Source organism: Salvelinus alpinus, chromosome 1 (genome assembly GCF_045679555.1).
Source record: "Salvelinus alpinus chromosome 1, SLU_Salpinus.1, whole genome shotgun sequence".
Taxonomy (NCBI): Eukaryota; Metazoa; Chordata; class Actinopteri; order Salmoniformes; family Salmonidae; genus Salvelinus; species Salvelinus alpinus.
The window spans coordinates 31,257,591-31,282,839 of NC_092086.1; the positions used below are offsets into that span (position 1 = coordinate 31,257,591).

A 25,249-nucleotide genomic window follows, 5' to 3' on the forward strand; every position below is an offset into this window, starting at 1 on the left:
ACCTGATCCCCATGGACCCTAACGGTCTGTCTGACCCCTACGTGAAGCTCAAGCTCATCCCTGACCCCAAGAACGAGACCAAACAGAAGACCAGGACGATACGCTCCTCACTCAACCCCACCTGGAATGAGTCTTTCAGCTTGTGAGTGTATGGGTGTGTGTCTTTGAGTGCACCGTGTGTGTTCATGGCATGTGTGCCTGTGTGTTTACATTCCCACTCTGTGTCCCCCCAGTAAGCTGAAGGTAATGGATAAGGACCGTCGTCTGTCTATAGAGGTGTGGGACTGGGACCGCACCACCAGGAACGACTTCATGGGCTCAATGTCGTTCGGTGTGTCTGAACTCATCAAGTCCCCCGCCTGCGGCTGGTTAGTGATCCTCCACACACAGACAAGTGCCCAGGCACACACACACACACACACACACACACACACACACACACACACACACACACACACACACACACACACACACACACACACACACACACACACACACACACACACACACACACACACACACACACACACCTAGTGTTCTTGTTCATCCTTTACTCATATAGGTAGCTGGAAGTTTTCCAGTCGATCCAATGGCTGATACTATTTTATAGTATGAAATAGATACATACTGTTTCCAAATACAAAAACACACTCAGTGAAATACAGCCTGTTGGACAGTGCCAGCTCCATTTATTCATTCAGACAGACACACAGACAGCTTCCCTCTGGGCTCTAATGCATAGAGCAGTTGTTGGGATTTTTGTCCGGCTGCTGTGACAAGTCTGGATGGGCATACGTAAACACTCTCTTCTCATGTTAGGATACTTCCGTCAGTTAGCCTGATTCAACCCTGACTCACAGCTAAGTGCTCAGCGTGTCCTTAGCCTTGTTTGCTAGAAGCTGGGGAGAAGATCCAGGACTGGGAAGGAGACTAGTGCTTCCTTGAAAGACCTGGGCCCATTACTGCTTAATGCTTGGCATCGGCAGGCATCACTGTAGACGATGACGTTGGTGATGATGATGTGTGTGTTTGGCAGAAATTTTAAAGAGGTGTCTCTGTGAGTGTATACAGATGGTCCCTGATGCTTAGTAATGAGGTGTGGTGTGTGTGTGTGTGTTCTGCCAGTGGGGAAATGTGCCAGAATGGGTACACATCAGAGCAGCCAACTGTAAACAGAGATATCCATTCTGCTGGCATTGCAGTATCGAGGCTTACTATAAACACATTATACATATCAATACAGAGCACTGCCAGCTGCAAAACCTCTACTGGGTATCACTGATGCTTAAATGTGTGGTTGGTCCTGGTCCAGTATAGTGAAGTCAACAAAGGTCATTTTTTAAATTGGTTAACCTGATTGATTGACTGACAGATTCTGACAGTACTGCTGTGGTCCACTCTGCAGGTACAAGATGTTGTGCCAGGAGGAAGGGGAGTACTACAACGTTCCCATCCCTGAGATCGACGACGTCAACATGGAGCTCAGGCATAAGTTTGAGGTGAGGAGAAGAGGATCATGGGATTTGTAGTCCATCGACTACCCACTGGGAAAGACATTAGAGAGTGTGTGCGTGTGAAATTCTAGGTATGACATATTTCTTTATTAGATCTCTGGATGGAATAATAATTGGTTACTGTCACATTGTTGAATAACAGTCTTGCCTCCCACCAAGCAGTCTTCTCACTGTCACACACACACACACACACACACACACACACACACACACACACACACACACACACACACACACACACACACACACACACACACACACACACACACACGCTCACACAAACACGCTCACACAAACACACACACACACCCAGACATAAACACTTAAACACTCTCCCTTAACAAATTGATTATTTCCTGATTCCAGAGCTCTCGGAGACACTGAGCCACCATGGTGATGTTGTCTGTCCTCTCTCTCCTCTTTAGCTGTGTGATTAAATATTACTCTCTCCTCTTCAGCTGTGTGAATGAATATTACTCTCTCCTCTTTAGCTGTGTGATTAAATATTACTCTCTCCTCTTCAGCTGTGTGATTGAATATTACTCTCTCCTCTTCAGCTGTGTGAATGAATATTACTCTCTCCTCTTCAGCTGTGTGATTGAATATTACTCTCTCCTCTTCAGCTGTGTGAATGAATATTACTCTCTCCTCTTTAGCTGTGTGATTAAATATTACTCTCTCCTCTTCAGCTGTGTGATTGAATATTACTCTCTCCTCTTCAGCTGTGTGAATGAATATTACTCTCTCCTCTTCAGCTGTGTGAATGAATATTACTCTCTCCTCTTCAGCTGTGTGATTGAATATTACTCTCTCCTCTTTAGCTGTGTGATTGAATATTACTCTCTCCTCTTCAGCTGTGTGATTGAATATTACTCTCTCCTCTTTAGCTGTGTGATTGAATATTACTCTCTCCTCTTCAGCTGTGTGATTGAATATTACTCTCTCCTCTTCAGCTGTGTGATTGAATATTACTCTCTTCTCTTTATCTGTGTGAATGAATATTACTCTCTCCTCTTCAGCTGTGTGATTGAATATTACTCTCTCCTCTTCAGCTGTGTGATTGAATATTACTCTCTCCTCTTTAGCTGTGTGATTAAATATTACTCTCTCCTCTTCAGCTGTGTGATTGAATATTACTCTTTCCTCTTTAGCTGTGTGATTGAATATTACTCTTTCCTCTTTAGCTGTGTGATTGAATATTACTCTTTCCTCTTTAGCTATGTGTTTGAATATTACTTGGAATGGATGCTCTCAGAGTACTACTAGCCTTTTTCTATTTTCCTCTCCTCTTTCACATGTATCTTTTTCTATCTATTTTCCTCTTTAATCCATACAAACTACTGACACAGTACCACAGAGCAAAACCATATGACCTCCTTTCCTCGCGTCGTCTCCTGTCCTGAAACAAAGTCTCCTGAGACCTACATGTAGTTGGGTTGTTTTAATTCTCACGTCGCTCTATTCAACAGCCTTCACATCCCTCCGAGGCCAGGGGTTTCACAAGTCTGGCTGGGTTGCCTGGGAAACCATCATCATCAGGGAGAGAGGGAGGGAGAGAGGGAGAGAGGGAGAGAGGGAGAGAGGGAGAGATATGCCTCTACAGGTGTATTGTAGCTCTTGAGCATGGTATCCGTTGCATATTGTGAGAGATGGTTTTGACATTCTCTGTATGTGCTGATAATGCCATCCTTTATTAAAAATAAGCTGTTAATAATCATGGATATCGAAGCGCTTCAAAGGGGTGGTGGGGACTTACTACCACTGTAGCTTCTCTTTCCTGTCTCTTCTAGGCCTGCCAATTAAACCACTACCTCAAGGTAGCTCTTCTGCCCCACACCTCTCCTTTAACCATCCCTCCTTTTCCCACCCTTCTCTATCAGCTCTGCAGTCTCCTCCTGTCTTCTTCCATTGATGTCTCACACCTCTCCTCTGATGGTTTGAGTAGCGCTCAGCTTCTTCAAACGTGATTTACTAACAAAGATGCCGAGTTTGTACAGGTCAGGTCATGTGGTCAGGAGCAATTCCAGGCCTTACCTGTTAGGTGTCTGCTACGCAAGAGAAATTCTCACATCTTCACTCTTACATCACACATTGTACACACACACACACACACACACACACACACACACACACACACACACACACACACACACACACACACACACACACACACACACACACACACACACACACACACACACACACACACACACACACACACACACACACACACACAGACCCATGCATAAACACACACACACAAACACACATACAGCGTTGATGTTAGTAAATCTGTGGACCACACAGACCTCTGGAGGGGTCCTCATCCTCACCATCTCCGGCTCAGCAATGCACTGTCATTGCCCAGGAGAGCAACACTACTGCTCCTCATTGGCTAAGACTGACAATGACCCCTCCTTATTGGCCAGTAGTGTGGTCCGCAGCCCACCTTCTATTCGTCCATCACAAGCCTAGAATATAGAAGGCTAATAAGTGGTTAAGCATGTGGGCATGTGTATAGTGATGAACTGTCCTGTACATGCACGCCTTGGTGTGTGCACACACTCTTCTCCACAAGGTGGCAACATTGGATTGGATTCAATTGTATAGGTTTGTGTGTGTGTGTGTGTGTCTGTGTGTGTGTGTGTGTGTGTGTGTGTGTGTGTGTGTGTGTGTGTGTGTGTGTGTGTGTGTGTGTGTGTGTGTGTGTGTGTGTGTGTGTGTGTGTGTGTGTGTGTGTGTGTGTGTGTGTGTGTGTTGTACACTCATTTATCAAACTCACTGCTGATCAACAAGAGATTTAAACTCTATGGTCAAATGCTCTCACAAAATCTATTGTATGTTTCACATTGTCTATCTTATCTACGTTAAGCTTTTTTGTTGTACAAACTGAACTTCAGATTCCAACACATCACCTATAACCATCATTAGAAAGCATGTAAATCATAATATCAGCTAACATAAAACTGTAGTAACATAGTAAGTACTGTAGTAACATAGTAAGTAAGTACTGTAGTAACATAGTAAGTAAGTACTGTAGTAACATAGTAAGTAAGTACTGTAGTAACATAGTAAGCAAGTACTGTAGTAACATAGTAAGTAAGTACTGTAGTAACATAGTAAGTAAGTACTGTAGTAACATAGTAAGTAATGTAGTAACATAGTAAGTAAGTACTGTAGTAACATAGTAAGTAATGTAGTAACATAGTAAGTAAGTACTGTAGTAACATAGTAAGTAAGTACTGTAGTAACATAGTAAGTAATGTAGTAACATAGTAAGTAAGTACTGTAGTAACATAGTAAGTAAGTACTGTAGTAACATAGTAAGTAAGTACTGTAGTAACATAGTAAGTAAGTACTGTAGTAAGTAATAAAAGTGCCTTTTTAATGCTTTGCATACAGAAAAAAAGGAAACATTGCACCTTGTGGTTTAACTGCCATTCTGATATTGACCACTAGAGCTAGCTGCTCTTTTTCGTACCAATAGCCACTAGATTGAAACCAATAACACTACCTAACACTACCAACTAATTTAGTCAACATTAATGTCAACACACCTACCTATAATCTCCCTGTAGGTCTAACATGATGACGTTCTGAAGTTCATGCTTGTTGTTGGTGGTGTGTCGGTGCAGTAAAGGGCCGGTCCCTAAGCTCTGCTTGCATTAGTCTCTCCTGTCTATTGAATGGTTTAGCGTCTGTCTCTGAGCAATCATACCAGTGAGTCAGTGAGTCAGCCCACCTTTATTCAACACTTCCACTGAGATCTCCCAGTCTCTCTCTGCATCCTGCTACAGACGATGGGTCTAGAACCGCTGTCAACCATCATAAGAGCCACTTGAAAATGAATGCTCTGTGCATCTTCCAAAATCACCAGTGACCTATATTATACGATTTTGAAAAAAAAATATTAAATTTTTTATTTTATTTCACCTTTATTTTACCAGGTAGGCTAGTTGAGAACAAGTTGTCATTTACAACTGCGACCTGGCCAAGATAAAGAAAAGCAGTGCGACACAAACAACAACACAGAGTTACACATGGAATAAACAAACAGTCAATAACACAATAGAAAAAAAGTCTGTATACAGTGTGTGCAAATGAGGTAAGATAAGGGAGGTAAGGCAATAAACAGGCCATAGTGGCAAAATAATTACAATTTAGCAATTAAACACTGGAGTGATAGATGTGCAGAAGATGAATGTGCAAGTAGAGATACTGGGGTGCAAAGGAGAAGAAAAAAAAATAACAATATGGGGATGAGGTAGTTGGATGGGCTATTTACAGATGGGCTATGTACAGGTACAGTGATCTGTGAGCTGCTCTGACAGCTGGTGCTTAAAGCTAGTGAGGGAGATATAAGTCTCCAGCTTCAGTGATTTTTGCAATTCGTTCCAGTCATTGGCAGCAGAGAACTGGAAGGAGAGGCGGCCAAAAGAGGAATTGGCTTTGGGGGTGACCAGTGAAATATACCTGCTGGAGCGCGTGCTCCGGGTGGGTGCTGCTATGGTGACCAGTGAGCTGAGATAAGGCGGGGATTTATCTAGCAAAGACTTATAGATGACCGATCCTAGATTTAATTTTGGATTGGAGATGCTTAATGTGAGTCTGGAAGGAGAGTTTACAGTCTAACCAGACACCTAGGTATTTGTAGTTGTCCACATACTCTAAGTCAGAACCGTCCAGAGTAGTGATGCTGGGCAGGTGCAGGTAGCGATCGGTTGAAGAGCATGCATTTGGTTTTACTTGCATTTAAGAGCAGTTGGAGGCCACGGAAGGAGAGTTGTATGGCGTTGAAGCTCGTCTGGAGGTTAGTTAACACAGTGTCCAAAGAAGGGCCAGAAGTATACAGAATGTTATCGTCTGCGTAGAGGTGGATCAAAGAATCACCAGCAGCAAGAGCGACATCATTGATTTATACAGAGAAAAGAGTTGGCCCGAGAATTGAACCCTGTGGCACCCCCATAGAGACTGCCAGAGGTTCGGACAACAGGCCCTCCAATTTTACACACTGAACTCTGTCTGAGAAGTAGTTGGTGAACCAGGCGAGGCCGTCATTTGAGAAACCAAGGCTGTTGAGTTTGCCGATAAGAATGTGGTGATTAACAGAGTTGAAAGCTTTGGCCAGGTCAATGAATACAGCTGCACAGTATTGTCTCTTATCGATGGAGGTTATGATATTGTTTAGGACTTTGAGCGTGGCTGAGGTGCACCCATGACCAGCTCGGAAACCAGCTTGCATAGTAGAGAAGGTGTGGTGGGATTCGAAATGGTCGGTGATCTGTTTGTTAACTTGACTTTGGAAGACCTTGTAAAGGCAGGGTAGGATAGATATAGGTCTGTAGCAGTTTGGGTCTAGAGTGTCTCCCCCTTTGAAGAGGGGGATGACCGCGGCAGCTTTCCAATCTTTGGGGATCTCAGACGATACGAAAGAGAGGTTGAACAGGCTAGTAATAGGGGTTGCAACAATTTCGGCTGATAATTTTAGAAAGAGAGGGTCCAGATTGTCTAGCCCTGCTGATTTGTAGGGGTCCAGATGTTGACCGGGGTAGGGGTGGCCAGGTGGGAAGCAGTAGAAAAATGCTTATTGAAATTCTCAATTATTGTGGATTTATCGGTGGTGACTCACTGACTGTGTATATTGGTTCCTACCTTCCCTGAAAAGTTGCATATCGTGGGGGCTATTCTATGCTAATGCAGTATGCCACAGAATGTTTTTGTGCTGGTCTAGGGCAGTCAGGTCTGGAGTGATCCAAGGGCTGTATCTGTTCCTGGTCCTACATTTTTTGAATGGCGCATGCTTATTTAAGATTGTGAGGAAAGCACTTTTAAAGAATAACCAGGCATCTTCTACTGACGGAATGAGGTCAATCTCCTTCCAGGATACCCGGGCCAGGTCAATTAGAAAGGCCTGCTCACTGAAGTGTTTTAGGGAGCGTTTGACAGTGATGAGGGATGGTCGTTTGACCGCAGACCCATTACGGACGCAAGCAATGAGGCAGTGATCGCTGAGATCCTGGTTGAAGACAGCAGAGGTGTATTTGGAGGGCAGGCTGGTTAGGATGATATCTATGAGGGTGCCTCATACGGATTTAGGGTTGTACCTGGTTGGTTCATTGATAATTTGTCTGAGATTGAGGTACATCAAGCTTAGATTGTAGCATGGCCGGGGTGTTAAGCATGTCCCAGTTCAGGTCACCTAACAGCACGAGCTCTGAAGATAGATGGGGGGCAATCAATTCACATATGGTGTCTAGGGCACAGCTGGGGGCAGAAGGTGGTCTATAGCAAGCGGCAACGGTTGGCCTTCATCAGATTGTCAAGAGTATTTCCCTAGTGTCCAGAGACAAATTTAGACAAATTAAAAATACCTAGTTATCGAAAAGACAAAGTCAACTGCTCCTTTAAAAATTGCAGTTAATTTTCTGAAATTGTGTTTGTATTTTTCATCAGGTGTGCATTCATCGCCAGAATCATAATAGAATCAGGACCATGATAGTGAGTTTGGTCCAAGGCTTCAGTTCTTTCTGAAATGCAGTCATAGACAGGTTGTTGGCCTGGCAACAGTTGTCTCTCTGCTGGGTGTTAGTTTCCTTTTTCTCTTGTTATCTGAAAGAAACAGACAGCGGTTGGAGCTGCAGTGGTGGGCGGCAGGCTCTAATTGCCCTCTGTGTTGGGGACATGGCAGTCCAATCATTATCACAAAGGGGCACAGAGGCACCCCTACTGACCCGCACCCACGCCTCACAATGATGCCCAATACTACTCTGGATAACTGTCAATCAAAGGGCAACAAATATATTTTTTATGCTCCAATCAGTCGATATGAAACATCAAAATATCTGAATTGTTCTGTTATTACAACTTTTGGTTATCAAATCTTTATGTTGTCTTGGTGCTTCTGCATTCATTTTCTGAATTAGTTTGTGTTGTTTGGGATATAAATTGGTTCTGAAGCGCTATAGGAACTTGTTATTACCACCTACCTACTAGCTATGAAGTAGCTTCATCATGGGTCCATTCTGAAGCCTTGAAAATATGTAGATCTTAATAGCTGTAAGCCTATCGTCAAAGCATAGCCCCACTAGAGCATGGTAGCAGTCTATTACCATGGCATCTATCCCAGTGTTAAAGCTACCATAAAGCAGACAGATGAGTGGGAATAGTGTTTGTGACTCTGAGGAATATTACCTGACTCCAGAACAGCTGTTATGGAACTCCCACAAGTCCCAGAGCACCAGACTATACTTTCTGACTGGCTCTCTGTCAGTCTCATAGGCAGGAGACACGTAAAGGGGCAATCTGTTATTTAAACAAAACAAAAGTGGACACCCCTCTGCTTTTTTGGGTAAACACCTGAGGGATGGGGTTAAAGAAATGTATGGACAGAGCTATGGATGCAAGAACTGACTATCCAGGTGATCAAAATGATAGTTTTAACTATTTTGAAGCTATACAGTGTTTGTTTACAATTACATTGTTTACAAACAATGGAGTAAAACAATCTTATATTTTGGGTTCTGATTACAGTTGACCTACGCTCATGAGGCATTTCTAAGTTATATTCTTGACGAATCAATGGATATATATATATTTAAAAGTCCCAAAATGGATGTAGCAATCGCAGATTGCCCCTTTAATGCTTGGTCTCAACTCTGTTCCACACCAATATACACTGGATGAAAGGCAGCTGAGCACTGGGTTGCATTTGATGCTGTCAGAATCAGAAGAATAGGATTTCATCATGATGGTTGTGTGAAAGAAAGAATCTGTATGCATCCCAAATAGCCCCCTGTTCCCTTTATAGTGCACTACTTTAGACTAGAGGCCTATGGGTGCCATTTGGGACAAGTCCTCGCCCTTAAGGACAGATCATTTACTTGGCAGGCTGCATCAAGCACCTCATGACATTTTTGTTATTTTGTTTGTTGGATGTTGAGTCATGTCTGTGGAGCATGTAGTATGATTTGTAATATGTGGGGTTAATAAAATTTGGTGTAACAAGTTTGTGTTTGTGTGTGTGTGTGGTTGCGTGCGTCTGTGTGCGTGCGTGCGTACGTACCTGCGTGTGTGTGTTTTGCGTCGTAGAAAGCCAAGTTGGGCCATGGGAAGAAAGTGATTACGCCAGCGGACCACAGACGGTTCAGCTCGGACCGCACCATGCCCGGAATGGACCGTGTCCGACTCAGTGACTTCAACTTTCTGGCTCTGCTGGGGAAGGGCAGCTTTGGCAAGGTAAGAGAAGGGGCTGGGAATGTAACATGTGAGTCAGTTGAATTCATTAGAGGTAGAGGCATCAAGCTGGATCAGCAGAACCAATGGCAGGGATCATTTTTGACATATTCGGTAGACTACTTTTGAGGTGTGAAAACTTCTGACAAACTTAGATTTTTGGAATGTAATGTCCCTTTAAGGTTAGGGCTAGGGTTAGGGCAGAGAAAGCACCTTTAACCCCAGGCGTCCCTGTGTAGGTGATGCTGGCAGAGATGAAGTCCACAGAGGAGCTGTACGCCATCAAGATCCTGAAGAAGGACGTGGTGATCCAGGATGATGATGTGGAGTGTACCATGGTGGAGAAGAGAGTCCTGGCCCAGAGAGACAAACCACCGTTCCTCACTGCACTCCACTCCTGCTTTCAGACTGTGGTAGGTACTGTACACACACATGCACACATGGACATACATACATGGACTTATGCACACACACACACACACACACACACACACACACACACACACACACACACACACACACACACACACACACACACACACACACACACACACACACACACACACATACAGGGGATTCCCAGTGGGACTACGGGGTTCAGGGGTCATCCTGCAGCTGAATAATAGAGGAGGCATCCTCAGTGTGTTCTCATCACTCTTTCATGAACCTCTCACTGAGAAGAAACAGACAGAGCCCTTGACTACGGCATCTACACACACTCCTTTAGAGCACGGGCTTGTGTGTGAAGTCCTCACAAGGATAAGAAAACAAAGACAGTTCTGACAAGTCAAGACATTTTGCCTGTCCCCACAAGGACAATTACTATTTCAGGCTTAGGGGTTGGGTTTAGGGTTAGAATTAGGGTTAGGTTAAGGGTAAGGTTTAGGGTTAAGGTTGGGGTTAGAATTAGGGTTAGGTTAAGGGTAAGGTTTAGGGTTAAGGTTGGGGTTTTGGATTAGGGTTAGGGTTAGGTTAAGGTTTAGGGAAAATAGGATTTTGAATGGGAATCAATCGTTTGGTTCCCACAAGGATAGTAAAACAAATGTGTGTATTTAATGTGTGTATGTTTCTTTTGTGTCATTGTCTTCGTGCGTGTACACGGCCCACACTGCTTCAACACAGTGGCCAGTGAGTTGAGTGAGTTGACCCAAACAGCCCCAGCATATAGATCTACAGAGCAGAGGGAGCAGAGAGAGAAGAGAGGCCTTTGTCTTCAGTCAGCCCTGTGGAGAGTCCTGCTCCAGCCTCTCTGTCTGACTGACAGATGACTTATAAGGCCTTTCATAAAACAATAAAACACTCAGGTCTGAAGGTTACACCTGACACCTGCTGGGCGTTCATACACTTCAGGGATGGATTATGGGACTATTGGTCTTCTATGTTGTGTACATCAGCGGGGTACTGATGAGGGTACACACCTACTGTGTTTTGTTTCCTCCGTTGACGTCTGTCAGCTTTCTATTTCTGTGGTTCAGGTAGTACAGGTATTAATAGGAGGCTGTGGGTCAGGTAGTACAGGTATTAATAGGAGGCTGTGGGTCAGGTAGTACAGGTATTAATAGGAGGCTGTAGGTCAGGTAGTACAGGTATTAATAGGAGGCTGTGGGTCAGGTAGTACAGGTATTAATAGGAGGCTGTGGGTCAGGTAGTACAGGTATTAATAGGAGGCTGTGGGTCAGGTAGTACAGGTATTAATAGGAGGCTGTGGGTCAGGTAGTACAGGTATTAATAGGAGGCTGTGGGTCAGGTAGTACAGGTATTAATAGGAGGCTGTGGGTCAGGTAGTACAGGTATTAATAGGAGGCTGTGGGTCAGGTAGTACAGGTATTAATAGGAGGCTGTGGGTCAGGTAGTACAGGTATTAATAGGAGGCTGTGGGTCAGGTAGTACAGGTATTAATAGGAGGCTGTGGGTCAGGTAGTACAGGTATTAATAGGAGGCTGTAGGTCAGGTAGTACAGGTATTAATAGGAGGCTGTGGGTCAGGTAGTACAGGTATTAATAGGAGGCTGTGGGTCAGGTAGTACAGGTATTAATAGGAGGCTGTGGGTCAGGTAGTACAGGTATTAATAGGAGGCTGTGGGTCAGGTAGTACAGGTATTAATAGGAGGCTGTGGGTCAGGTAGTACAGGTATTAATAGGAGGCTGTGGGTCAGGTAGTACAGGTATTAATAGGAGGCTGTGGGTCAGGTAGTACAGAGGTGTTCTATAAACACTACATCCTGCCTTTCAGCTTTTGTGAAGGTTTGTTTGATGTTGATGACTTTCTCTCTCTCTCCCTCTCTCCATCTCTGTCATCTCTATCTCTCTCCATCTCTGTCATCTCTCCTAGGATCGTCTGTACTTTGTGATGGAGTATATTAATGGAGGGGACCTCATGTACCACATTCAGCGTGTGGGCAAGTTCAAGGAGCCACAGGCAGTGTAAGTTACAGTCTGTTGTCACTGGCTATAGCCCCAGCCATATATATAGACCGAGCTCACCTATAAGACAGGTTTAAAGTCAGTAATACAGCATCTATATCCTCAAATTCAGCTCTCTGTAAATGGATGTACTGTTTCATCAACCTGGTATTATACCTTTCTGTAACATCTACCGTTTTGAAAAATCATCACACTTTTCACATATCTACATGCTTTTCCATGTTTCGAAGTGATCATGTTGTTGCCATTGTAGGTTCTATGCTGCAGAGATCGCTGTGGGCCTGTTCTTCCTGCACAGAAAAGGTGTTGTATACAGGTGGGTGTGAAAGTCTCCCTGGAGGAACCATATTCATCTCTACACTGGTTTGGGGGATTTCCTTATCCGGTGTAGTGTAGAAATTAGTCCCACACTGAAATACAAAACACATCAGGGACAACTAAAGTGGCACAGGGAGAAATTGCTGCTTGTGAAAGCTGAGTATTGAGCTGCAACTTTGCCTGGCTTGTATATAATAGCTGTATCTTATATCTGCATGCTGAAAAGGTTAGCTTAGAAGGTTATATAAATATAGACTGAGAGACTCATTGTAGATGTAGTGAGATAAAAGAAGGAGAAGTACAGGAAAGATAAAGAAAGAGAGAAAGGAAGAGGCTAACAGATGTACAGTTGAAGTTGGAAGTTTACATACACTTAGGTTGGAGTCATTAAAACTCCAACCACTCCACAAATTTATTGTAAACAAACTATAGTTTTGGCAAGTCAGTTAGGACATCTACTTTGTGCATGACGCAAGTCATTTTTCCAACAATTGTTTACAGACAGATTATTTCACTTATAATTCACTGTATCACAATTCCAGTGGGTCAGAAGTTTACATACACGAAGTTGACTGTGCCTTTAAACATCTTGGAAAATTCCAGAAAATGATGTCATGGCTTTAGAAGCTTCTGATAGGCTAATTGACATAATTTGAGTCAATTGGAGGTATACCTGTGGATGTATTTCAAGGCCTGCCTTCAAACTCAGTGCCTCTTTGCTTGACATCATGGGAAAATCAAAAGAAATCAGCCAGGACCTCAGAAAAAAATTGTTGACCTCTACAAGTCTGGTTCATCCTTGGGAGCAATTTCCAAATGCCTGAAGGTACCACGTTCGTCTGTACAAACAATAGTATGCAAGTATAAACACCATGGGACCACGCAGCCGTCATACCGCTCAGGAAGGAGACGCGTTCTGTCTCCTAGAGAACCAACTTACCTGGGTCGAAAAGTGCAAATCAATCTCAGAACAACAGCAAAGGACCTTGTGAAGATGCTGGAGGAAACAGGTACAAAAGTATCTATATCCACAGTAAAACGAGTCCGATATCAACATAACCTGAAAGGCCGCTCAGCAAGGAAGAAGCCACTGCTCCAAAAACGCCATAAAAAAGGCAGACTACGGTTTGCAATTGCACATGGGGACAAAGATCGTACTTTTTGGAGGAATGTCCTCTGGTCTGATAAAATAAAAATAAAATGGAATGTCTGCCTTTGGCCATAATGACCATCATTATGTTTGGAGGAAAAAGGGGGAGGCTTGCAAGCCGAATAACACCATCCCAACCGTGAAGCACGGGGGTGGCAGCATCATGTTGTGGGGGTGCTTTGCTGCAGGAGGGACTGGTGCACTTCACAAAATAGATGTCATCATGAGGCAGGAAAAGTATGTGGACATATTGAAGCAACATCACAAGACATCAGTCAGGAAGTTAAAGCTTGGTCGCAAATGGGTCTTCCAAATGGACAATGACCCCAAGTATACTTCCAAAGTTGTGGCAAAATGGCTTCAGGACAACAAAGGCAAGGTATTGCAGTGGCCATCACAAAGCCCTGACCTCAAATTCTATAGAATATTTGTGGGCAGAACTGAAAAGCATGTGTGAGCAAGGAGGCTTACAAACCTGACTCAGTTACACCAGCTCTGCCAGAATTCACCCAACTAATTGTGGGAAGGTTGTGGAAGGCTACCCGAAACGTTTGACCCAAGTTAAACAATTTGAAGGCAATGCTACCAAATACTAATTGAGTGTATGTAAACTTCTGACCCACTGGGAATGTGATGAAAGAAATAAAAACTTCCGACTTCAACTGTACATAGATACTGTACATGGAGAATACTGTAGGCTACAGGGAAAGAGTTAGAGAATGGAGACAAAGGCAATAGTAAGAGAGAATTAGTTATGAAGAAAGGAAAGACAGAGATGTAAATGGGGAGGAATATAGAGGTAGAGATATGGAATGAGTGAGGTTGAAAGAGAGAGAGAGAGAAAGATCTGTTTTATTTCCATCATTGTGGTTCTGTCAGTACTCATTGTGTTGCTGTGGCGTCTGAATGCCCAGAGGACTGCAGCATTCATCTCACATTAACTCCTTGAAAAATAAAACGACAAGAGAAAGAAAGAGTGGAACGAGAGAGGCTGAGGTCAACATGTCCTCTATGAGGACTCCAACTGAAAAGTCATTTCCATTCAACTCATTCCTCCATCGCTCCAGCTCTCCGTTTAGTGTTCTGACGCTCCAACAACAGATAGTGGTAGATTAACTAAAACACAGGGCTAAAACACAGCGATATAAAACACAGGGCTAAAACACAGTGATATAAAACACAGGGCTAAAACACAGCGATATAAAACACAGGGCTAAAACACAGTGTTATAAAACACAGGGCTAAAGGACAGTGATATAAAACACAGGGCTAAAGGACAGTGATATAAAACACAGGGCTAAAGGACAGTGATATAAAACACAGGACTAAAGGACAGTGATATAAAACACAGGGCTAAAACACAGTGATATAAAACACAGGGCTAAAGGACAGTGATATAAAACACAGGGCTAAAGGACAGCGATATAAAACACAGGGCTAAAGGACAGTGATATAAAACACAGGGCTAAAGGACAGTGATATAAAACACAGGGCTAAAACACAGTGATATAAAACACAGGGCTAAAACACAGTGATATAAAATACAGGGCTAAAACACAGTGATATAAAACACAGGGCTAAAGGACAGCGATATAAAACACAGGGCTAAAGGACAGCGATATAAAACACAGGGCTAAAGGACAGTGATATAAAACACAGGGCTAAAGGACAGTGATATAAAACACAGTGATATAAAACACAGGGCTAAAACACAGTGATATAAAACACAGGGCTAAAACACAGTGATATAAAACACAGGGCTAAAACACAGTGATATAAAACACAGGGCTAAAGGACAGTGATATAAAACACAGGGCTAAAGGACAGTGATATAAAACACAGGGCTAAAACACAGTGATATAAAATACAGGGCTAAAGGACAGCGATATAAAACACAGGGTTAAAGGACAGTGATATAAAACACAGGGCTAAAACACAGTGATATAAAACACAGGGCTAAAACACAGTGATATAAAAAACAGGGCTAAAGGACAGTGATATAAAACACAGGGCTAAAACACAGTGATATAAAACACAGGGCTAAAGGACAGTGATATAAAACACAGGGCTAAAACACAGTGATATAAAACACAGGGCTAAAGGACAGTGATATAAAACACAGGGCTAAAACACAGTGATATAAAACACAGGGCTAAAGGACAGTGATATAAAACACAGGGCTAAAACACAGTGATATAAAACACAGGGCTAAAGGACAGCGATATAAAACACAGGGCTAAAACACAGTGATATAAAACACAGGGCTAAAGGACAGCGATATAAAACACAGGGCTAAAACACAGTGATATAAAACACAGGGCTAAAACACAGTGATATAAAACACAGGTCTAAAGGACAGTGATATAAAATACAGGACTAAAGGACAGTGATATAAAACACAGGGTTAAAGGACAGTGATATAAAACACAGGTCTAAAGGACAGTGATATAAAACACAGGACTAAAACACAGTGATATAAAACACAGGGTTAAAGGACAGTGATATAAAACACAGGGCTAAAACACAGTGATATAAAAAACAGGACTAAAGGACAGTGATATAAAACACAGGGTTAAAGGACAGTGATATAAAACACAGGTCTAAAGGACAGTGATATAAAACACAGGACTAAAACACAGTGATATAAAACATAGGGTTAAAGGACAGTGATATAAAACACAGGGCTAAAACACAGTGATATAAAACACAGGGCTAAAACACAGTGATATAAAACACAGGGCTAAAGGACAGTGATATAAAACACAGGGCTAAAACACAGTGATATAAAACACAGGGCTAAAGGACAGTGATATAAAACACAGGGCTAAAACACAGCGATATAAAACACAGGGCTAAAGGACAGCGATATAAAACACAGGGCTAAAGGACAGTGATATAAAACACAGGGCTAAAGGACAGTGATATAAAACACAGTGATATAAAACACAGGGCTAAAACACAGTGATATAAAACACAGGGCTAAAACACAGTGATATAAAACACAGGGCTAAAACACAGTGATATAAAACACAGGGCTAAAGGACAGTGATATAAAACACAGGGCTAAAGGACAGTGATATAAAACACAGGGCTAAAACACAGTGATATAAAATACAGGGCTAAAGGACAGCGATATAAAACACAGGGTTAAAGGACAGTGATACAAAACACAGGGCTAAAACACAGTGATATAAAACACAGGGCTAAAACACAGTGATATAAAAAACAGGGCTAAAGGACAGTGATATAAAACACAGGGCTAAAACACAGTGATATAAAACACAGGGCTAAAGGACAGTGATATAAAACACAGGGCTAAAACACAGTGATATAAAACACAGGGCTAAAGGACAGTGATATAAAACACAGGGCTAAAACACAGTGATATAAAACACAGGGCTAAAGGACAGTGATATAAAACACAGGGCTAAAACACAGTGATATAAAACACAGGGCTAAAGGACAGCGATATAAAACACAGGGCTAAAACACAGTGATATAAAACACAGGGCTAAAGGACAGCGATATAAAACACAGGGCTAAAACACAGTGATATAAAACACAGGGCTAAAACACAGTGATATAAAACACAGGTCTAAAGGACAGTGATATAAAATACAGGACTAAAGGACAGTGATATAAAACACAGGGTTAAAGGACAGTGATATAAAACACAGGTCTAAAGGACAGTGATATAAAACACAGGACTAAAACACAGTGATATAAAACACAGGGTTAAAGGACAGTGATATAAAACACAGGGCTAAAACACAGTGATATAAAATACAGGACTAAAGGACAGTGATATAAAACACAGGGTTAAAGGACAGTGATATAAAACACAGGTCTAAAGGACAGTGATATAAAACACAGGACTAAAACACAGTGATATAAAACATTGGGTTAAAGGACAGTGATATAAAACACAGGGCTAAAACACAGTGATATAAAACACAGGGCTAAAACACAGTGATATAAAACACAGGGCTAAAGGACAGTGATATAAAACACAGGGCTAAAACACAGTGATATAAAACACAGGGCTAAAGGACAGTGATATAAAACACAGGGCTAAAACACAGTGATATAAAATACAGGGCTAAAGGACAGCGATATAAAACACAGGGTTAAAGGACAGTGATATAAAACACAGGGCTAAAACACAGTGATATAAAACACAGGGCTAAAGGACAGTGATATAAAACACAGGGCTAAAACACAGTGATATAAAACACAGGGCTAAAGGACAGTGATATAAAACACAGGGCTAAAACACAGTGATATAAAATACAGGGCTAAAGGACAGCGATATAAAACACAGGGTTAAAGGACAGTGATATAAAACACAGGGCTAAAACACAGTGATATAAAACACAGGGCTAAAACACAGTGATATAAAAAACAGGGCTAAAGGACAGTGATATAAAACACAGGGCTAAAACACAGTGATATAAAACACAGGGCTAAAGGACAGTGATATAAAACACAGGGCTAAAACACAGTGATATAAAACACAGGGCTAAAGGACAGTGATATAAAACACAGGGCTAAAACACAGTGATATAAAACACAGGGCAAAAACACAGTGATATAAAACACAGGGCTAAAGGACAGTGATATAAAACACAGGGCTAAAACACAGTGATATAAAACACAGGTCTAAAGGACAGTGATATAAAATACAGGACTAAAGGACAGTGATATAAAACACAGGGTTAAAGGACAGTGATATAAAACACAGGTCTAAAGGACAGTGATATAAAACACAGGACTAAAACACAGTGATATAAAACACAGGGCTAAAGGACAGTGATATAAAACACAGGGCTATAGTACAGTGATATAAAACACATGGCTAAAATACAGTGATATAAAACACAGGTCTAAAGGACAGTGATATAAAACACAGGTCTAAAGGACAGTGATATAAAACACAGGTCTAAAGGACAGTGATATAAAACACAGGGCTAAAGGACAGTGATATAAAACACAGTGATATAAAACACAGGGCTAAAACACAGTGATATAAAACACAGGGTTAAAGGACAGTGATATAAAACACAGGGATAAAGGACAGTGATATAAAACACAGGGCTAAAACACAATGATATAAAACACAGGTCTAAAGGACAGTGATATAAAACACAGGGCTAAAACACAGTGATATAAAACACAGGGCTAAAACACAGTGATATAAAACACAGGGCTAAAGGACAGTGATATAAAACACAGGGCTAAAACACAGTGATATAAAACACAGGGCTAAAGGACAGTGATATAAAATACAGGGCTAAAACACAGTGATATAAAACACAGGGCTAAAACACAGTGATATAAAACACAGGGCTAAAACACAGTGATATAAAATACAGGGCTAAAGGACAGCGATATAAAACACAGGGTTAAAGGACAGTGATATAAAACACAGGGCTAAAACACAGTGATATAAAACACAGGGCTAAAACACAGTGATATAAAAACAGGGCTAAAGGACAGTGATATAAAACACAGGGCTAAAACACAGTGATATAAAACACAGGGCTAAAGGACAGTGATATAAAACACAGGGCTAAAACACAGTGATATAAAACACAGGGCTAAAGGACAGTGATATAAAACACAGGGCTAAAACACAGTGATATAAAACACAGGGCTAAAGGACAGTGATATAAAACACAGGGCTAAAGGACAGTGATATAAAACACAGGGCTAAAGGACAGTGATATAAAACACAGGGCTAAAACACAGTGATATAAAACACAGGGCTAAAGGACAGCGATATAAAACACAGGGCTAAAACACAGTGATATAAAACACAGGGCTAAAGGACAGCGATATAAAACACAGGGCTAAAACACAGTGATATAAAACACAGGGCTAAAACACAGTGATATAAAACACAGGGCTAAAACACAATGATATAAAACACAGGTCTAAAGGACAGTGATATAAAATACAGGACTAAAGGACAGTGATATAAAACACAGGGTTAAAGGACAGTGATATAAAACACAGGTCTAAAGGACAGTGATATAAAACACAGGACTAAAACACAGTGATATAAAACACAGGGCTAAAGGACAGTGATATAAAACACAGGGCTAAAACACAGTGATATAAAACACAGGGTTAAAGGACAGTGATATAAAACACAGGACTAAAGGACAGTGATATAAAACACAGGGCTAAAACACAGTGATATAAAACACAGGGTTAAAGGACAGTGATATAAAACACAGGGCTAAAACACAGTGATATAAAATACAGGACTAAAGGACAGTGATATAAAACACAGGGTTAAAGGACAGTGATATAAAACACAGGTCTAAAGGACAGTGATATAAAACACAGGACTAAAACACAGTGATATAAAACATAGGGTTAAAGGACAGTGATATAAAACACAGGGCTATAGTACAGTGATATAAAACACAGGGCTAAAATACAGTGATATAAAACACAGGTCTAAAGGACAGTGATATAAAACACAGGTCTAAAGGACAGTGATATAAAACACAGGTCTAAAGGACAGTGATATAAAACACAGGGCTATAGTACAGTGATATAAAACACAGGACTATAGTACAGTGATATAAAACACAGGTCTAAAGGACAGTGATATAAAACACAGGTCTAAAGGACAGCGATATAAAACACAGGGCTATAGTACAGTGATATAAAACACAGGGCTAAAGGACAGTGATATAAAACACAGGGTTAAAGGACAGTGATATAAAACACAGGGATAAAGGACAGTGATATAAAACACAGGGCTTAAACACAGTGATATAAGACACAGGGCTAAAGGACAGTGATATAAAACACAGGGCTAAAGGACAGTGATATAAAACACAGTGCTAAAGGACAGTGATATAAAACACAGGGCTAAAGGACAGTGATATAAAACACAGGGCTAAAGGACAGTGATATAAAACACAGGGCTAAAGGACAGTGATATAAAACACAGGTCTAAAGGACAGTGATATAAAACACAGGGCTAAAGGACAGTGATATAAAACACAGTGCTAAAGGACAGTGATATAAAACACAGGGCTAAAGGACAGTGATATAAAACACAGTGCTAAAGGACAGTGATATAAAACACAGGTCTAAAGGACAGTGATATAAAACACAGGGCTAAAGGACAGTGATATAAAACACAGGTCTAAGGGCAGTGATATAAAACACAGGGCTAAAGGACAGTGATATAAAACACAGGGCTAAAGGACAGTTATATAAAACACAGGGCTAAAGGACAGTGATATAAAACACAGGGATAAAGGACAGTTATATAAAACACAGGGCTAAAGGACAGTGATATAAAACACAGGGATAAAGGACAGTGATATAAAACACAGGGCTTAAACACAGTGATATAAGACACAGGGCTAAAGGACAGTGATATAAAACACAGGGCTAAAGGACAGTGATATAAAACACAGTGCTAAAGGACAGTGATATAAAACACAGGTCTAAAGGACAGTGATATAAAACACAGGGCTAAAGGACAGTGATATAAAACACAGGTCTAAGGGCAGTGATATAAAACACAGGGCTAAAGGACAGTGATATAAAACACAGGGCTAAAGGACAGTTATATAAAACACAGGGCTAAAGGACAGTGATATAAAACACATGACTAAAGGACAGTGATATAAAACACAGGACTAAAGGACAATGATATAAGACACAGGACTAAAGGACTACTATAAAACGCAGAGGGAAATCAAATGAACAGGCAAAGGAGCAGAAAGACGCTAGAAAGGAAGGTAGATTGAAGGAATGGTAAAAAGAAAAGTGGAGGCGGGCTGCTGTAGGAGCACAGCTGATTAGAGGCCAAAGAGTGATTGTCTGTTGTAGTGTTTTAGTGTGTTGAATGCGTGTTGAGGACAGAAAAACAGGATAATTTAAGGCAAAAATATTGATGTTTTTCAAACGTTGTCAGCCTCCCTCTGATCTTCTGCCTCCTTCAGAAAGAACCAACAGTAATAATTCAGTCAACAACACGCCAGCTCCCTAATCAAATGACAGCTGACATACAATTAAACTCTCAAACGCCTTCCTTCCACACCTCAACGCTAATCCTCCTTTCTCTCTCTTTCACTCTCACTCCCTCTCTCTCTCCAACTCTCTGGCTTCCTCTCCCCCTCTCTCTCTCTCCCTCTCTCTCTGTTTATGTCTCTCTTGCTCTTTATCTCTCTCCCTTTCTTTGATCCCTCTATCACAGGGACCTCAAATTGGACAACGTGATGCTGGACTCTGAGGGCCACATTAAGATAGCAGACTTTGGCATGTGTAAGGAGAACATGTATGAAGGCATGGTCACACGCACCTTCTGTGGTACCCCCGACTATATCGCCCCAGAGGTGAGGACCACGGGGGTGGGGGGCTGAGGGGAGAGACTGATGGGGAGAGACTGATGGGGAGAGACTGATGGGGAGAGACTGAGGGGAGAGACTGAGGGGAGAGACTGAGGGGGAGAGACTGAGGGGGAGAGACTGAGGGGAGAGACTGAGGGGGAGAGACTGAGGGGGAGAGACTGAGGGGGAGAGACTGAGGGGGAGAGACTGAGGGGGAGAGACTGAGTGAGAGAGACTGAGTGAGAGAGACTGAAGGTAGAGAGAGTGGGAGAGACTGAAGGTAGAGACAGAGTGGGAGAGACTGAGGGGGACAGGAGGGAAGAAATGAAGGGGTAGGGGTGAGGATGCCGAGGGCCAGAGATAAGGGGTCATGAACGGAGACATTCCAGAGAGGCTGTACCACTTCACTGTACCGTTTACACCTTCTGTATCCTGTGCATGTGACAAATAAACGTGGATTTAATTTGATGTAGTGTATGTTTACTACATGGCCTCACATGTGAATCCTAGACAAAGACGAGCAGGGCTAACGGACCGAATCGGGGCGGTCAATCACATATGTGACATAGTACACAATTTCTGGCGACCACTTTTGGCTCGAGAGTTCTACTTTCAGAACTACTGGCTAAAAAGTATACAAAAATACTGGATAATCTCTTTAATGGAGATGTACAACAGTAGACCCTGTGTGTGTGTGTGTGTGTGTGTGTGTGTGTGTGTGTGTGTGTGTGTGTGTGTGTGTGTGTGTGTGTGTGTGTGTGTGTGTGTGTGTGTGTGTGTGTGTGTGTGTGTGTGTGTGTGTGTGTGTGTGTGTGTGTGTGTGTGTGTGTGTGTGTGTGTGTGTGTGTGTGTGTGTGTGTGTGCGTGCGTGCTTGTTTATGCATCCGAGTGAGCATGTGTGTGTGCGAGCGCAAGAGCTTCTGTGTGTTTCTGTACAATGTGTGTGGGTGGACATGTGGACTGGTAAATTGGATGGTAGGAAAATAGTCCTTTGTTATGGCAGATATACATAGCCCACTGTAATAATGGTGGGTGGTGTGGTGGAAGTTTTGAAGAGAATAATCCTATGTGCTGCTACTGCTGTTAACGTAGCTCAGAGCAGAGTAACTGTCCTTGACTGAAATTGCAGGCAGAGCAAACCTGGGTAAATATGAAATTCACATGTGTTGCAGTGGTTCCCACATGCTGGTCCCACAATGGAATAGTGGGTGTGTTTGGGTTGGGCCTCCAGCAGTATATTATTAATGTAATGTGGCTCTTTCACCTTTCTCTCCTCTCTCCTGACAGATCATTGCATATCAGCCCTATGGGAAATCAGTGGACTGGTGGGCTTATGGGGTTCTCCTCTACGAGATGCTAGCGGGACAGGTACGTGCAGTAGTATATTTGTCAGATGGAAGTCTATTGTTCAATAGATCAAATGTGGCCTCATGTTATGTCCATAGTCCAAATTTCACAACATTTGTTGTGTGGATCCTGCTAGCCTATATGTATGGATCCTGCTAGCCTCTATGTATGGCTCCTGCTAGCCTATATGTATGGGTCCTGCTAGCTTATATGTATGGCTCCTACTAGCCTATATGTATGGGTCCTGCTAGCCTATATGTATGGCTCCTGCTAGCCTATATGTATGGATCCTACTAGCCTATATGTATGGATCCTACTAGCCTATATGTATGGGTCCTGCTAGCCTATATTTATGTGTCCTGCTAGCCTATATGTATGGATCCTACTAGCCTATATGTGTGGATCCTACTAGCCTATATGTGTGGATCCTACCAGCCTATATGTGTGGATCCTACTAGCCTATATGTATGGATCCTACTAGCCTATATGTGTGGATCCTACTAGCCTATATGTATGGATCCTACTAGCCTATATGTATGGATCCTACTAGCCTATATGTATGGCTCCTACTAGCCTATATGTATGGATCCTACCGACCTATATGTATGGATCCTATTAGCCTATATGTGTGGATCCTACTAGCCTATATGTGTGGATCCTACTAGCCTATATGTGTGGATCCTACTAGCCTATATGTGTGGATCCTACTAGCCTATATGTGTGGATCCTACTAGCCTATATGTGTGGATCCTACTAGCCTATATGTATGGATCCTACTAGCCTATATGTGTGGATCCTACTAGCCTATATGTGTGGATCCTACTAGCCTATATGTATGGATCCTACTAGCCTATATGTGTGGATCCTACTAGCCTATATGTATGGATCCTACTAGCCTATATGTATGGATCCTACCAGCCTATATGTGTGGATCCTACCAGCCTATATGTATGGATCCTACCAGCCTATATGTGTGGATCCTATTAGCCTATATGTGTGGCTCCTACTAGCCTATATGTATGGATCCTACCAGCCTATATGTATGGGTCCTACTAGCCTATATGTATGGATCCTACTAGCCTATATGTGTGGATCCTACTAGCCTATATGTATGGGTCCTACTAGCCTATATGTGTGGATCCTACTAGCCTATATGTGTGGATCCTACTAGCCTATATGTATGGATCCTACCAACCTATATGTATGGGTCCTACTAGCCTATATGTGTGGATCCTACTAGCCTATATGTGTGGATCCTACTAGCCTATATGTATGGATCCTACCAGCCTATATGTGTGGATCCTACTAGCCTATATGTATGGATCCTACTAGCCTATATGTATGGGTCCTACTAGCCTATATGTGTGGATCCTATTAGCCTATATGTATGGCTCCTACTAGCCTATATGTATGGATCCTACCGACCTATATGTATGGATCCTATTAGCCTATATGTGTGGATCCTACTAGCCTATATGTGTGGATCCTACTAGCCTATATGTGTGGATCCTACTAGCCTATATGTATGAATCCTACTAGCCTATATGTGTGGATCCTACTAGCCTATATGTATGGATCCTACCAGCCTATATGTATGGGTCCTACTAGCCTATATGTGTGGATCCTACTAGCCTATATGTATGGATCCTACCAGCCTATATGTATGGGTCCTACTAGCCTATATGTGTGGCTCCTACTAGCCTACAGGTATGGATCCTACCAGCCTATATGTATGGATCCTACTAGCCTATATGTATGGGTCCTACTAGCCTATATGTGTGGATCCTACCAGCCTATATGTGTGGATCCTACTAGCCTATATGTATGGATCCTACTAGCCTATATGTGTGGATCCTACTAGCCTATATGTGTGGCTCCTACTAGCCTATATGTATGGATCCTACC

At 42.1% G+C, this 25,249-nt stretch overlaps 1 protein-coding gene across 1 annotated transcript in view; it reads left to right on the forward strand.

The window, feature by feature from the left end:
• The window catches only part of prkcab (protein kinase C, alpha, b), a 215,022-nt gene that overhangs the window by 171,873 nt on the left and 17,900 nt on the right, over nucleotides 1-25,249 (forward strand). Inside the window, exons 6-14 of the mRNA XM_071396546.1 lie at nucleotides 1-142; nucleotides 234-368; nucleotides 1,406-1,499; nucleotides 9,603-9,749; nucleotides 9,986-10,159; nucleotides 12,078-12,169; nucleotides 12,423-12,485; nucleotides 21,865-22,003; nucleotides 23,285-23,365. The exon at nucleotides 1-142 is cut by the window's left edge and continues 15 nt beyond it. Coding sequence (XP_071252647.1) covers nucleotides 1-142; nucleotides 234-368; nucleotides 1,406-1,499; nucleotides 9,603-9,749; nucleotides 9,986-10,159; nucleotides 12,078-12,169; nucleotides 12,423-12,485; nucleotides 21,865-22,003; nucleotides 23,285-23,365 — 1,067 coding nt within the window. The remainder of the gene's footprint in view (nucleotides 143-233; nucleotides 369-1,405; nucleotides 1,500-9,602; nucleotides 9,750-9,985; nucleotides 10,160-12,077; nucleotides 12,170-12,422; nucleotides 12,486-21,864; nucleotides 22,004-23,284; nucleotides 23,366-25,249) is intronic.